Source organism: Euphorbia lathyris, chromosome 9, assembly GCF_963576675.1.
Source record: "Euphorbia lathyris chromosome 9, ddEupLath1.1, whole genome shotgun sequence".
Classification (NCBI taxonomy): domain Eukaryota; kingdom Viridiplantae; phylum Streptophyta; class Magnoliopsida; order Malpighiales; family Euphorbiaceae; genus Euphorbia; species Euphorbia lathyris.
Genome location: NC_088918.1, coordinates 36679078 through 36694915, shown reverse-complemented (window position 1 = coordinate 36694915; position 15838 = coordinate 36679078). Strand labels below are relative to the sequence as shown.

At 35.3% G+C, this 15838-nt stretch overlaps 1 protein-coding gene and 1 long non-coding RNA gene across 4 annotated transcripts; both read right to left on the bottom strand.

The window, feature by feature from the left end:
* Positions 1 to 201: 201 nt before the first annotated feature.
* On the bottom strand, positions 202 to 3635 carry LOC136207202 (uncharacterized). 3 transcript variants are annotated; one of them, XM_065998511.1, is made up of 4 exons: positions 3479 to 3635; positions 3146 to 3380; positions 3007 to 3059; positions 202 to 397 (listed from the first exon to the last, which is right to left on the bottom strand). In XM_065998511.1, the coding sequence occupies exons 1-4, from the start codon at positions 3503 to 3505 to the stop codon at positions 224 to 226; spliced, it is 489 nt and encodes a 162-aa protein (XP_065854583.1). In that variant the 5' UTR covers positions 3506 to 3635; the 3' UTR covers positions 202 to 223. The 3 variants fall into 3 exon arrangements, with proteins under 3 accessions (XP_065854583.1, XP_065854582.1, XP_065854581.1); XM_065998510.1 differs by having other exon boundaries at positions 3149 to 3380; positions 3455 to 3616; XM_065998509.1 differs by having other exon boundaries at positions 3455 to 3611.
* A 10088-nt stretch (positions 3636 to 13723) lies between these two features.
* On the bottom strand, positions 13724 to 15100 carry LOC136205480 (uncharacterized). Its single transcript, XR_010675971.1, has 2 exons — positions 14895 to 15100; positions 13724 to 14107 (listed from the first exon to the last, which is right to left on the bottom strand). It is a non-coding gene; the product is annotated as an uncharacterized lncRNA (long non-coding RNA).
* Positions 15101 to 15838: the final 738 nt, after the last annotated feature.

Below are 15838 nucleotides of genomic sequence, written 5' to 3'. Positions count from 1 at the left end.
TATGATACAGAAACAAGGGGTGATAATTTCGGGTTACACATCAAAACCGTATTATATATAAACGGCAACACTCAAACATCCATATAGCAAGCACTCCCTCGCACATAAAAAGGCCTAAAAAGGAACCATTGCTTATTCCTTCATTATCATCACAATTGTGGGTATGAGAAATAAGAATATTGGAATAAAATTCAAACATGACACCCATAAATTGAGGGATATATTATACAAACGAGTTAATAAACAATATCACTCTGGGAAGATTCTCAAGTGCCAATGTAAAAACTGCTCCAAGAACAAAAAGTGATATCAAAGCAAATAATATCTTAGTAACATACAAGAAATTGATTCCTGATTCGGGAACTGTGTTTGCATGACGTGAGCTACCGGTACTCCGCTGAAACAAAAAGCCAATAACATTAGTTTATGCCATAAAAACACTTGAATCACGCTATTAAACAAAAAAAAATGTAATGCTATAGATAATAACCTTAGTAGCTGAGATGTAATGCTTTAGACATCAACTTTGGTGGTTGAGATGCTTTGCATAGATGAATATCAAGACATGCATGTTTTTCACAAAAATTCCATGTCATTGCCAAGGAATTTTGCCCGCAATGAGCTCATAAAACCAATGGCCACTCAACATTGGCATGCCCGCAATGAGCATGTTTTGATTACAGAGAGAGCAATATGTAGAACAGTAGACAGAATACTAAACCACTTTCTATGCTATTCTACGATGTTGTATGGATTCTATAGTTTGGTAGCCAATTAGAGAAAGTAACATGTCATCTCTCCCATAAATTTCAATACTTTTTGTTGTGCGTGTAAGATTTGGTTAAGCATTCCACTGGCTCTTATAGGAGCCATGCTATTAATTTTAAACTTGAGCTATCAGAAATAATAATAACTTACCAAAACCCAACTGTATAAATTTATTTTAGAAAAACTTTTATCAGAGTTTCAAATTTCAATCAAAATGAAATCTAGAATCCGATAATCCCCGATAACATGTTTACTCGAGTTGTTAATCTCAGCCATGTTCTCATGTTTATCTTTACCTTAGTTCAAAAGGCTTCATATGAAAGTTGACGAAGTCATTGGCTACATTTTTTTGAAGCAACCCAAAAATAATAGTTATTTTGGCTAAGCTATAAAGTATTTAGGCAAAGACAATTTGCATAGTTGACATAACAGTCAAATGATCGCAAGAAGCATAGCCAAAACTTGGGTTTCTTTTGACCATCTTCTCAGTGGTAGCAAGAGAAGTGCTAAAGCTTCATTATCTTGACCAATTATTTGTGCACTGCCTGGTTAACTTTAGAGAAAACAAAATGTTTTAGGCTTTTCAAGTGAAAGTAGAATCATGTGGAACTGAAAATAACTAAGGGGATTAGTTTAAATTGTGATAACTAAGACATACAAACATAGCACTAGTCTCTTATTGGAAGAAAAAGCAAACAGGACCACAAATAAAATACATAATATTTGTGGTCCTTTTTGCTTTTTCTTCCAATAAATGACTACTGCTACTTTTGTATGTCTTAGTTATCAAAATTTAAATAATCCCCTTAGTCATTTTCAATTTCATATGATCCTACTTTCACTTGGATTGCGTAAAACATTTTTGTTTTCTCTATAGGTAACCAGACATTAGACAGATTGGAGAACAACTCTCGCACAGTTGAGGGTGCACAAATGATTGGTCAAGATAATGAAGCTTTAGCACTTCTCTTGCTAACACTGAAAAGATGGTAAAAAGAATCCCAAAATTCTCGCAGGTGAAGTTCTGCTATGCTTCTTGCGATCATTTGACTGTCATGTCAACTATGCAAATTGTCTTTGCCTAAATACTTTATAGCTTAACCAAAATAAATACTTATTTTTGGGTTGCTTCACAATAACATAGCCAATGACTTTGTCGACTTTCATATGAAGCCTTTTGAACTAAGGTAAAGATAAACATAAGAGCATAGCTCAAATTAACAACTCAAGGAAACATATCATCGGGGATTATCGGATTCAAACTTTCTAGATTTCATTTTGAATAAAATTTGAAACTCTTGATAAAAGTTTTTCTAAAATAAATTTATACAGTTGGGTTTTGGTAAGTTATTATCATTTCTATGATAACTCAAGTTTAAAATTAGTAGTATGAACAGCATGGCTTCTATAAGAACCAGTGGAATGCTTAACAAAATCTTTCACAGACAACGAAAAGTATTGAAGTTTATGGGAGAGACGACATGTTACTTTCTCTAAAAGTTACAGTGCTGCACCATGCTGAACTGCATACAATTTACATAACCATGCTAAATTGCTACAATCCTGTGAATAGAATCTCTAGGTTCAGCATGAATGATGAACTATTCATCAGAGTTTAACTCAGCCATTCAAAACTTCAATAAATCCAATGCAAAACTAAGCTATTCCCTAGTGATCTTTATTGCATTCAAATTCTTGGGAACCACAAAGGATATTCAAAACTTGTACATTGAGTTCAGTAGTATATAGATCATTGCATATGAACACCTCTAATTAGGGACAGCTCTGGGGGTTAAGTATGGGGCTTGTGCACACACTACGGAGCTTTAATTTTTTAGGGTAAAAGCACCAAAGCAATTCAATTAAGCACCAATAGGCCTTGATCAACCCTGTCAATGAATCATGGGTCTGTCACTGCCTGTAATGTTTCACTTCACCTGACTAATTTGTGCCAGAAAACACATTTCTGAAACCAATTAAGGTCAAGTGAAAAAGTTCTCTACTCAGCTTAAATTAGGTCTTGAATTTGCTTCAAGTGTATTGATCTAGGTCATAAGTTTGATTCCTAAACCCCCAAAAAAATCATATTTCTAAAGCAAAGATAAAACCAGATATGTCTAGTTCCATTTCCCCAGTAACTCTAGGAATGCATCTAATTTCCATGCATTCATCCAGTCAAAAGATGGATTCATACCAAGCCCAAAATTAAAGATTAATAAGAGAGCAAGCAAATCATACCACATTGGGATCCTGTCCTGGAATCAGCCGAATGCGATCTGCTTTTCTAGCCCCTGTGGATAAATGATCAAATAATTAAATAAAGGTCAGTAGATTATCCATAACTAATCCAAAATTCAAGCTAAGAGAAGCTGATTACCACCGAAATCCAAATCTGTAACGGTCTGCAATTTCCAGCCATCGCCATAATCCAGAAGAAGTGCATCGGGGCCAAAACTTATGGGTTCCTCGCCTTCTTTAATGGCTTCGATGTATGAAATACCAGAAGATCCGATTTCTAACTTCCTGTTTAGCAAGGACACGGCAAATCCGGCCTTGGTACCCGACGCAAAGCGACAAGTCTTACCCAAGCTTTTGCAAGAGACCTCCAGAAACTGCTAAATACGTAAAATTAAGCGAAGGAAGAAAAGAAAACAACAGAAAAAGAAGAGAGGAAGAAGGAGATTACAGGAGGAGGCAGTGGAGAGTTGACCTGAGAATCTTCTTCTGCTTCTGCCATCAACGGTATGGTATGCCAAATTGGCAATGGTAGTAGACTTTAATTCTTATGGGTTTTCTTTCTTTTTATTCATATGAAAAAACAAGCATAATACACATTTGCCTCCCTCTTCAACTGTCAGTTTATGAGACTCCATTGGTGATTTTTTACTTCGTTCAACTATATTTATGATTTTAATAGTTTAAAGTTTTAACTGTTTTTTTTATAAATATGTATTAAAACATAATAATTATAGCAATAAAACAAGTTGTAACTGATTTTAAAGTTTTAGTTTAGGATGTATAATGCCAAAAAGAAATTTTTATGGTTTTTTTTTTTTTTTTTTTAATATGTACGGCCATGTACGGTTTGTTATAACAATTAATTTAGAAAATAAAATATTTATAAATATATACCCAAACAAAAAGAATATATACCAAAATATTTTAACACAAAGTGATTATTGAAGTAAATTAACAAAAAATAAAATATCGCAAAACGCTGCCAGTTGTTGGGTATTCTATGAGGATAGAGATAAAGATAAAAGTTTAGATAAATATAAAGATAAAAAATGAGTGTTTATTATCTCATGTTTGATAAGTATGATATATAAAATGATTCATTTTATTATATTACATCTATCAAAATTTAAATAGAAGAGGTATATTACTGTATTATTGATGTGGATTTGAATTAATTAAATTTAATATATTATTCTAACTTGAGAAATACTTGGAACATTGTATTAAAATAAAAAAATGGAATAACTTGAGAAATACTTGTAATATTGTATTAAATTTTAAAACAGAAAAAATGGAATAACTGATATATTTAAGATGATAAATTAAATTTAATTAATTTCATTCGACATTATACTATAATACATGAACAAACTTAAGTTTTCAAAAGTTCAAAGATTAAAATTAATTTGAGAAATATTTGGAACACTCTACTAAATTTTCAAAACACAACAAATAGAATAAATAATAAAATTTGAGAGACAAATTAAACTTTTCCATCTAAATAAATTATCATCATGTCATATACCCCTCTAGGTATAACTTTAGTGTGATAAAATGTTTACACATCTCTTGTCTCATTCTCCTATCTCCTAAACAAACATGTGATAAGTCATCTCATTTTTTTATTCTTATCTCACCTCATATATCTCATTTAACAAACACCCTGTATATGCAACTACTTTCTTGGTTGAGAGAACAAGGTTTCTGAGCCAATTGACAGTAAGAAAGTCTCGCTTTTGACAAGTTTTTTTTATTTTAAGTGTACCAAAATAATTTTGGACGAGGACGAAGATTTAAGTCTCGTTTTTTTATAGTGATGAAGGAAAGGAACAACAACAACAACAACTACCTAGTTGGAGCCTGATGGGAGGATTTATTTACCGATTATGGAATAAAAGTACCTATCATGAAAAACACTATGGTTGATCCTTGGGACCCACAAGAGAACCATGTATCACAGACATCAGCCCAAATATTTTCCAATTTGATTTTTTCTACCCATTGGAACGAGATTGAGTGATTAAGAGGGGTTCATAGACGTACGAGCAACAACTTCTCTTAAAAGAAAAAACTGGATGAGGGTAAGAATCCTAAAAAGGTGCAGCTGATTCGTGCTGATTTTTGGGTGCAAATATATTAACTTCCTATTAGCTTCGTGTCTGAAAGGGTGACTATCAATATAGATAATTATATGGGCAAGTTCATTGAATCAGATGCTAATAATTTCTCTAGTGGGGTAAGCAGTTATATGCACATTTTTATCACAATTGACATTTTACAACATTAAAGAGGAAGATGAAAGACTCACAACCTTTTGTTTTAGGTTTTTTTCTATAGACAAATCTGGCACTTGTTTGGTGGATTTACCCAATCTAGTGACTATTGAAAGACTCTTTGGCACTTGGTTACGAGCTTCAGCGACACAGCATATGACCATTTCGACTTCTAGGTGGTTGCTCTAATAGCCGACGATGAATGTTTACATCGACTAGTGAACCAGGTGATGGTGCAACTACAAAGACATCTCTGTTTATCGTGCCTCATATCACGGTTCCTACCAAATTTGTTCCAGGCCTTTCTAGTGACGTGATTGGGGGAAGGAGAACGTATTAGATATGGAAACTATCTCTATTCTTGAGGGGATAAGTGTTGAAATTGATAATTCCAATTTAAATGTAGAGGAATTGTGATTGTGGATAACAAAAGGAGAATACATGAGGCTTTAACTGATGATGTGGTAAATGGGCATGGTAAGCAGGTAGAAAACCCAATCGAGTGTGATGGACTCAACTCAAAAAGTTAAGTTGTGACTTAAAAAATGGATTATTGGTGCGTTTCTGGCGCCTTGGCTTGCCAGGAGTCATAAGTATCCTAAGTTGGAACTGTCATGGTATGAGTAACCTGAGTTCGTATGTATGGATCTTGTATCCTATTGGAAGCAAAATTTTATTTTCTTAATGGAAGTCAAATGTAATAGAGCAAAAATTGATGCAAATAAAAAAGGCTAGATTAGAAGGGTTTGTTTTTTTTATGTGGATCTAGTTAATAGAGGTGGGGCTTCTTTATTCTGGAAAACAAATAACTTAAGCCATCTTTTAAATTACTTAAAAAAACTTTACGAGATGTCCAAATCACCATCCAAGGTGCCTATCCTTGGCATCTTACATTCTTTTACAGTTACCCGAAAGGAAGTTGTCTTTCCGCCTATTAAAAGTTGCTCTAAACCCTTACATCGCTCCTCCCTCCCTTGGCTGGTCATCGGTCACTTTAATGACCTATCACTTCATTCACAAAAGTGTGGTGCAACATACATCCTCATTCCCTGTTGAGAGGATTTGGGGAACGTATTTTGCATTCATGGTTTGGATGGGAAAGAGGATAAAAAAGCTAAAGAAAAAAGGAAGTAACCAGAAAGTACTTCAAAGGAATAGAGCCCATAATTCACCATAACATATTTGATGTGTTCGTAAATACAAATTAGAGCAAGAAGAATGGCAGTGAAGTTGTTAGTGTTGCAATGTTGTATTTTTTCCGTTAGTGTTGCAATGTTGTATTTTTTACATAGTTGTTTGATCACCACCTGTCAAACCCGGCCTAAAATAAGATCAGATAAGACGGTGAGACATTACCACTGACTTATTATATAAACCAGTAGCAGTATCTCTCAAATAAGGAGAAACATCAGGCAAAAACCAAATTCTAATGTTAAGCTCAAATGACCAACATATGTCATTTCCAGCATAACTTTTTCATACGGAGTCCGATTAAGACGATTCAAAAACCCCTAGAAACGTAAGATAATAATAAAGAACTTTCATTTAGGACTCCATGACAGACTCGGCCTATATCTGGTCGAAAAATGCATCACAAGATTCAAGTACGAATCTGATTTTCCAGCATCACCTATATAGACAAGTTATGACTTACTCATAACCCATATCACAGTATTCCACAAATTCTCAACTTCAGCTAATTATATATATATCTACATGTAGACAGTACAAACCAAACAAAAGGACACTGCCAAAAACAAGTTCTTCAAGTGTCCGTATACTATCCACATATATGTACATGAACAAAATGGATGCAATACCCTAGAGACGACTTGCACCTCGTAGCTGTAACCGAACCTCGCCCTAGGATCGAGTACCCCTCTCGGTACCTTGCACTTCTTCGCCTAAAACAAAACATTAAAAACATTTGGAAAACATGAGACAAAAATCTCAATAAGAAACTATCAGCTATAAAAATCAACTTTACTTAATATAACTACATATATATCCGTTTATAAAGGATTTAATCAACACCTTGTAAAATATACTCCAAACTAAAGTTCATAATAGGATCAAGGTATGAAACCAAAAACCAAAAATATATAATCTTGTATCCATTCTTGAGTTCATCCCCTTATAATTCAAATCACAATTCACAATATATACGAGACGTCTCTTAACATTGCCTATCCCATATGGTCTTACCCAACACTTCATTGCCATACCCAATAGGTCTTCAGACTGTGTACACATGCCATATTTCTCACTAAATATGGTCTTTAAAATTAAATCCACCATACCGGACTACTCTCAATGGATACCAAACATTTAATTCCATATATATATAGATTGAAACCAAAAACATATATGTATATATGTATATACTTCACTTGATCATAATCAAGTTCACAAGTGTGCAAGTCTCCAAAATATCAATCGTTAATCAAATAAAATTCCAAAATTAATCAACCAACGAAACCTCAAATCAATATAACCTAGTAAAAGCTGTAATTCATATTTAAACATAGTCAATAGTTCATTTGAACTATAATTTCGCAAGATTGTGAAAAACCTCAATTTTACAAAATTCCAGCATAACCCTAAAATATCAAGTTCTAGAAATTCTTTGATTATATATATATATATATATATATATATATCTATATACATAAAACTCAAAATATAGTTGATAGTGACTTACCTGAGCTATGAATTGAAGAAAATACACCCGTTTAATTCTCCGCTAAATCAGTCTAAGACGTTTCCCCTCCAAACACTTCCGAAATTCAGAAACTCTTCGATTAGGATTTAGATCTATGCCTAAGGATGCTATAGTTTAAGTTTCAAGTGATTTGGACGGTCGAATCTCCGCAAATCAAAGAAACGGTGGAGAAACGGTCGAAGAACGGTTGAGAAAAAGAAAAAGAAACAGAGAAGAAAAGGAAGGAAAGGAGATGATGTCGAGAGTCTGGAACAATTTGGGATTTATATCCCAAATTTGTCAAATATCCCTTTTGGTCCTCCATCTTTATATAATCTTTTAATAATTACCCTAAACTTTTAATTTACACCTAAACCCATCGAATTAACTCCAAATTTTGCCTATAACACCAAATAAAAATCACATACCCCATAATAATAATATATATTAATATCTAGGTATAAATTCTAGAAATTTGGACACGGACGTGACAATCCTCCCCACCTTAAGAAATTTCGTCCACGAAATTGTACTTACCCGTCTAGGTGAATAAATGGGGATATTGTTGTCTCATATCCTCCTCTCTTTCCCAGGTTGCTTCCTCACGAGAGTGTCTGTGCCACATAACTTTAACAAGTGGTATGGTTTTGTTCCTGAGGACTTTCTGTTCTCTAGCTAGGATAGCTACTGGTTCTTCTTTATAGGACAAGTCTTCAGACAATTCAATTGGCTGCTCTTGAATAATGTGATTCGGATCACTCCTATACCTCCGTAGCATTGAAACATGGAATACATCATGTATATTAGAGAGATTCTGAGGCAATTGTAATCGATATGCAACTGGCCCAACTCGTTCCACAACTTCATATGGACCAATGAATCTAGGACTCAACTTCCCTTTCTTGCCAAACCGAAGTAAACCCTTCCACGGTGATACTTTCAGAAATACTCTATCTCCCACATCATATTCAATTGGTCTCCGTTTCAAATCTGCATAACTCTTTTGTCTATCTTGTGCTTCTTTTAACTTTTGTTGTATGATTTGCACATTTTCTGTTGTCAACTGCACTATCTCAGGCCCTAATAACTGTCTCTCGCCTACTTTAGACCAACATAATGGAGTTCTACATCTTCTTCCATATAAGGCTTCATAAGGTGCCATATCAATACTAGATTGATAACTGTTATTATATGCAAATTCCATTAAAGGCAAATGTACATCCCAACTACTTTGAAAATTCAAAATGCTAGCTCTCAGCATATCTTCCAAAGTTTGAATGGTACGCTCACTCTGACCGTCAGTCTGTGGATGGAAAGCTGTACTGAAATTCAATCTTGTGCCTAATGCATCCTGAAAACTAGGCCAAAACCTTGATGTAAAGCGAGGATCCCTGTCAGAAACAATAGAAACTGGTACACCATGAAGTCTAACAATCTCCTTGATATACAACTGTGCCAGCTTCTCTAAAGAAAAAGTCACTTTCATCGGAAGAAAGTGGGATGATTTTGTTAATCTATCCACAATTACCCATATAGAATCATTACCATGTTGTGTACGAGGTAATCCACTGACAAAATCCATTGTAATATGTTCCCACTTCCATTCAGGAATAGGAAGTGGTTGTAAAGTACCAGCAGGTCGTTGATGTTCTGCTTTGACTTGTTGGCAACTTAAACATCTACCCACATACTCAGCTATTTCCCTTTTCATTCCTTTCCACCAGAAATGCTCTCGAAGATTTCTGTACATTTTAGTACTCCCAGGGTGCATTGCATATGACGAATCATGAGCTTCTTCTAATATCTCCTTCTTGATATCGTGAACATTCGGAACACACATTCTGTCTCCAAACATTAACATGCCATCTTCTGTTACTTTATATTCAATCTTCTTCCCCTCGCTAATGTCTTTTCTGATTTGTTCTAAAAATTCATCTTGATTTTGAGCTTCTTTAATTCTGTCTCGAAGAATCGGTCTCACCTTCAGCATTGCACATAATACTGCCTCATCTCCACAAACCAGTTCAACATTCAAAGCTCTCATATCAAGCAATAAAGACATTCTCACTGATTGTGTATAACTCAAACTTCCAACGTTCTTGCGACTCAAAGCATCAGCTACAACATTAGCTTTACCAGGATGATATTCAATAGTCAGGTCATAGTCTTTCAATAACTCAATCCATCTCCTTTGCCTCAAATTCAATTCCTTCTGTGTCATTATTATTTCAGACTTTTATGATCAGTGAAAATTAGACACTTTTCACCATAAAGATAATGTCTCCAAATCTTTAAAGCAAACACCACGGCAGCTAATTCAAGATCATGTGTCGGGTAATTCAATTCGTGTGGCCTTAATTGTCGTGACGCATAAGCAATAACGTTATCATTCTGCATCAATACAATTCCAAGACCTTGCCCTGATGCATCACTGTACACTGTATAACCTTCACCCACTATAGGTAGTGTTAACACAGGAGCACTGATAAGTCTGGACTTTAGTATATCAAAACTTTCTTGACATTCAAGTGTCCATTCAAATTTAACACCCTTCCGCAGTAATCGTGTCATCGGACAAGCTATAAGTGAGAATCCTTTCGCAAATCTTCTGTAATAACCCGCTAATCCTAGGAAACTACGTACTTCATGTACATTCGACGGTGCTTCCCAATTAACTACAGCTTCAACTTTCTTAGGATCAACTAAAATTCCCCTAGCTGATACCACATGACCTAAAAACATCATTTCATCAAGCCAAAACTCACATTTGCTAAATTTTGCATACAATTGTTTCTCCCTTAGAATCTGCAAAACTGTTCTCAAATGCTTACTGTGATTTTCCTTATCCTTAGAATACACAAGGATATCGTCGATAAACACAATCACAAATGTATCTAAGTAACGTTTAAAAATCCTATTCATAAGGTCCATAAAAGCAGCAGGTGCATTAGTTAATCCAAATGGCATAACCAAAAATTCATAATGCCCGTATCGAGTTCTAAAAGCTGTTTTCTGAACATCCTCTTCCCTGACCTTCAATTGATGATACCCAGTTCTCAAGTCAATTTTCGAAAATATGGTTGCTCCTTGCAATTGATCAAACAAATCGTCAATTCTAGGTAATGGATACTTGTTACGAATAGTAACCTTGTTCAGTTGACGATAATCAATGCATAACCGCATTGTACCATCCTTCTTTTTTACAAACAAAATTGGAGCTCCCCATGGTGATACACTAGGTCGAATATACCCCTTATCTAATAACTCCTGCAACTGCACTTTCAATTCTTTCATTTCTGCTGGTGCCATTCTATACGGTGCAAGTGATATAGGAGCGGTACCAGGCTGCAAATCAATTGCAAACTCTACTTCTCTTACTGGTGGTAACCCTGGTATTTCATCCGGAAAGACATCTGGATACTCATTCACAATTGGCACATCTTCCAATTTGGGAGATTCTTTATTACTATCTACCACATATGCCAAGAAAGCATCACATCCCTTCCTTAGCATTTTCATAGCTGTCATAACTGTGACTATACTTCTACGTACACCTCTCTCACCATGAAACACATATCCCTCTCCACTAGCTAATACTAGATTAACTTTCTTTTTAGAACAATCTACCATTGCTTGATACTTAGATAATGAATCCATGCCTAAGATGACATCAAATGTTTGCACCAGCAAAGGTATCAAATTCACATCTATAAAAGACTCTCCTAACTTCACTTCACAATTAGGATACACATGTGTACATACTAAAGATTCTCCCATAGGCATGCTAACAGTTAAACGTTCTGGCATAAGTTTTGACTCCCAAATTATATCAGACATAAATAATGGAGACACAAAAGAATGTGTAGCACCAGGATCAATAAGCAGATAAGCATCTTTTCCAAATAAAGAAATCGTACCAGTGATAACTTCTGCAGATGCAACAGCTTCTTGTGGAGTCATAGCAAAAGCTCGAGGTTGAGTTGCAACTCTATCTGACTGATTACCCTGATTCCTAGCTCCTTGAGAAGTATTACCAGCTCCTCTTCCCATGTTATTACCTCTACCATTACCCTGATTATTTCCTCTCCCAAACAAATTACCTCTACTTCCTCTGTCAGTCTGTAATCCTCTACCCCTTCCAGCTCTGTTCCGTTTAGGACAACGAGTACGTATATGTCCTTCCTCACCACACTCATAACAAACAATTCGTCTCCGTGGTTCAGTTGTCCTCCCTGAAGGACAATCCCTCCTTATGTGACCACTTCCGCCACACTGAAAACACTGTAATGTTCTCTTTCTGCATTCACCTGAATGAAATTGCCCACACTGACTACACTTTAAAACATTACCACTACTAGCAATTGAAGGACTGTGTGAAGCTTGGCTAAAAGTATCAGGTGCTCGAAAAGTACTACGATTCACAAATGCTCCTCTTGAAGCCTGACTTTGTATCTGACTACCCCGAAACTGAGATGGTCCTCCTCTAACAAACTTTGATCTCCCAAACTCCTCTGACTGCTTCTGACTGGTCTCAGATTCTAACTTCCCCTTTAACTTTTCTTTCTGTAATGCTTTCTCTACCCAGCCACGATAATGTACACCCTCATATAAACTCAGCGCATTCTGATAAAATGCACTCAATCCATCCTTAAATCTCTCACATTTCACTTCCTCAGTAGGAAACCACTGACTAGCATAACGATATAAATCATCAAACTTGTCCACATACTCTTTCACAGCCAAAGTCCCCTATTTCAAATTAAAGAACTCATTTCTCTTCGCTTTCTGGAATGTTTCAGTCAGATATTCTCTCATGAATTCACGTTTGAAAACTCCCCAATTCAAACCTTCAGGATACAAACCCCTGACTCGAGTTAACCATGCATCTGCTGGTCCATGTAATAAACCAAACACAACCCTGACTTTATCCTCATCACGTAACTGCATAGTACTAAAGGCTTTTTCTGTAGCCTTTAACCAATTATCAGCTTCCTCAGAGTCAATGGTACCTTTGAAATCAAATGCCCCACAATTTTTGGCATCCTCAATCAGTTCACTGGGCCTTCTATGTGCTTCCCGTGTTTCCATCATGGTAACAAAAGCTTCAACTAAAGCTCGGGGTTCAAGTTGTACTACTTGTGGCATTGCAGCTTGTGGAGCCACATATGGTGCAGGTTGTTCAGCTTGAAGATTAACAGGTCGACGTGGAGGCAATGGTTGTTGTTGTCTTTGAGGTTGGTTAATGGGTAGAACTCTTGCATCAGAGGCTTCACTATCCCCTATGCCCTCAAGATCCCATCCTAACTCTCTTCTTTCCTCATCTCTACCTCTACCTCTACCTCTATTTAGAGGCGGTCGGCCACGCGGTCGTCTCGGATGCATCTATATGATAAAGACACAATTATAATTATATGTAGATATATGCTATGCATGAATGTCATGTGTGCAACACAAGAAATACAAAGAATCACATTATATTACCTATATATCCACTTATGGATATGGATTAAACCTATGCTCTGATACCAAAATATCAAACCCGACCTAAAATAAGATCAGATAAGACGGTGAGACATTACCACTGACTTATTATATAAACCAGTAGCAGTATCTCTCAAATAAGGAGAAACATCAGGCAAAAACCAAATTCTAATGTTAAGCTCAAATGACCAACATATGTCATTTCCAGCATAACTTTTTCATACGGAGTCCGATTAAGACGATTCAAAAACCCCTGGAAACGTAAGATAATAATAAAGAACTTTCATTTAGGACTCCATGACAGACTCGGCCTATATCTGGTCGAAAAATGCATCACAAGATTCAAGTACGAATCTGATTTTCCAGCATCACCTATATAGACAAGTTATGACTTACTCATAACCCATATCACAGTATTCCACAAATTCTCAACTTCAGCTAATTATATATATATCTACATGTAGACAGTACAAACCAAACAAAAGGACACTGCCAAAAACAAGTTCTTCAAGTGTCCGTATACTATCCACATATATGTACATGAACAAAATGGATGCAATACCCTAGAGACGACTTGCACCTCGTAGCTGTAACCGAACCTCGCCCTAGGATCGAGTACCCCTCTCGGTACCTTGCACTTCTTCGCCTAAAACAAAACATTAAAAACATTTGGAAAACATGAGACAAAAATCTCAATAAGAAACTATCAGCTATAAAAATCAACTTTACTTAATATAACTACATATATATCCGTTTATAAAGGATTTAATCAACACCTTGTAAAATATACTCCAAACTAAAGTTCATAATAGGATCAAGGTATGAAACCAAAAACCAAAAATATATAATCTTGTATCCATTCTTGAGTTCATCCCCTTATAATTCAAATCACAATTCACAATATATACGAGACGTCTCTTAACATTGCCTATCCCATATGGTCTTACCCAACACTTCATTGCCATACCCAATAGGTCTTCAGACTGTGTACACATGCCATATTTCTCACTAAATATGGTCTTTAAAATTAAATCCACCATACCGGACTACTCTCAATGGATACCAAACATTTAATTCCATATATATATAGATTGAAACCAAAAACATATATGTATATATGTATATACTTCACTTGATCATAATCAAGTTCACAAGTGTGCAAGTCTCCAAAATATCAATCGTTAATCAAATAAAATTCCAAAATTAATCAACCAACGAAACCTCAAATCAATATAACCTAGTAAAAGCTGTAATTCATATTTAAACATAGTCAATAGTTCATTTGAACTATAATTTCGCAAGATTGTGAAAAACCTCAATTTTACAAAATTCCAGCATAACCCTAAAATATCAAGTTCTAGAAATTCTTTGATTATATATATATATATATATCTATATACATAAAACTCAAAATATAGTTGATAGTGACTTACCTGAGCTATGAATTGAAGAAAATACACCCGTTCAATTCTCCGCTAAATCAGTCTAAGACGTTTCCCCTCCAAACACTTCCGAAATTCAGAAACTCTTCGATTAGGATTTAGATCTATGCCTAAGGATGCTATAGTTTAAGTTTCAAGTGATTTGGACGGTCGAATCTCCGCAAATCAAAGAAACGGTGGAGAAACGGTCGAAGAACGGTTTGAGAAAAAGAAAAAGAAACAGAGAAGAAAAGGAAGGAAAGGAGATGATGTCGAGAGTCTGGAACAATTTGGGATTTATATCCCAAATTTATCAAATATCTCTTTTGGTCCTCCATCTTTATATAATCTTTTAATAATTACCCTAAACTTTTAATTTACACATAAACCCATCGAATTAACTCCAAATTTTGCCTATAACACCAAATAATCCCAAAATTGTCAAATATCCCTTTTGGTCCTCCATCTTTATATAATCTTTTAATAATTACCCTAAACTTTTAATTTACACCTAAACCCATCGAATTAACTCCAAATTTTGCCTATAACACCAAATAAAAATCACATACCCCATAATAATAATATATATTAATATCTAGGTATAAATTCTAGAAATTTGGACACGGACGTGACAATCCTCCCCACCTTAAGAAATTTCGTCCACGAAATTGTACTTACCCGTCTAGGTGAATAAATGGGGATATTGTTGTCTCATATCCTCCTCTCTTTCCCAGGTTGCTTCCTCACGAGAGTGTCTGTGCCACATAACTTTAACAAGTGGTATGGTTTTGTTCCTGAGGACTTTCTGTTCTCTAGCTAGGATAGCTACTGGTTCTTCTTTATAGGACAAGTCTTCAGACAATTCAATTGGCTGCTCTTGAATAATGTGATTCGGATCACTCCTATACCTCCGTAGCATTGAAACATGGAATACATCGTGTATATTAGAGAGATTC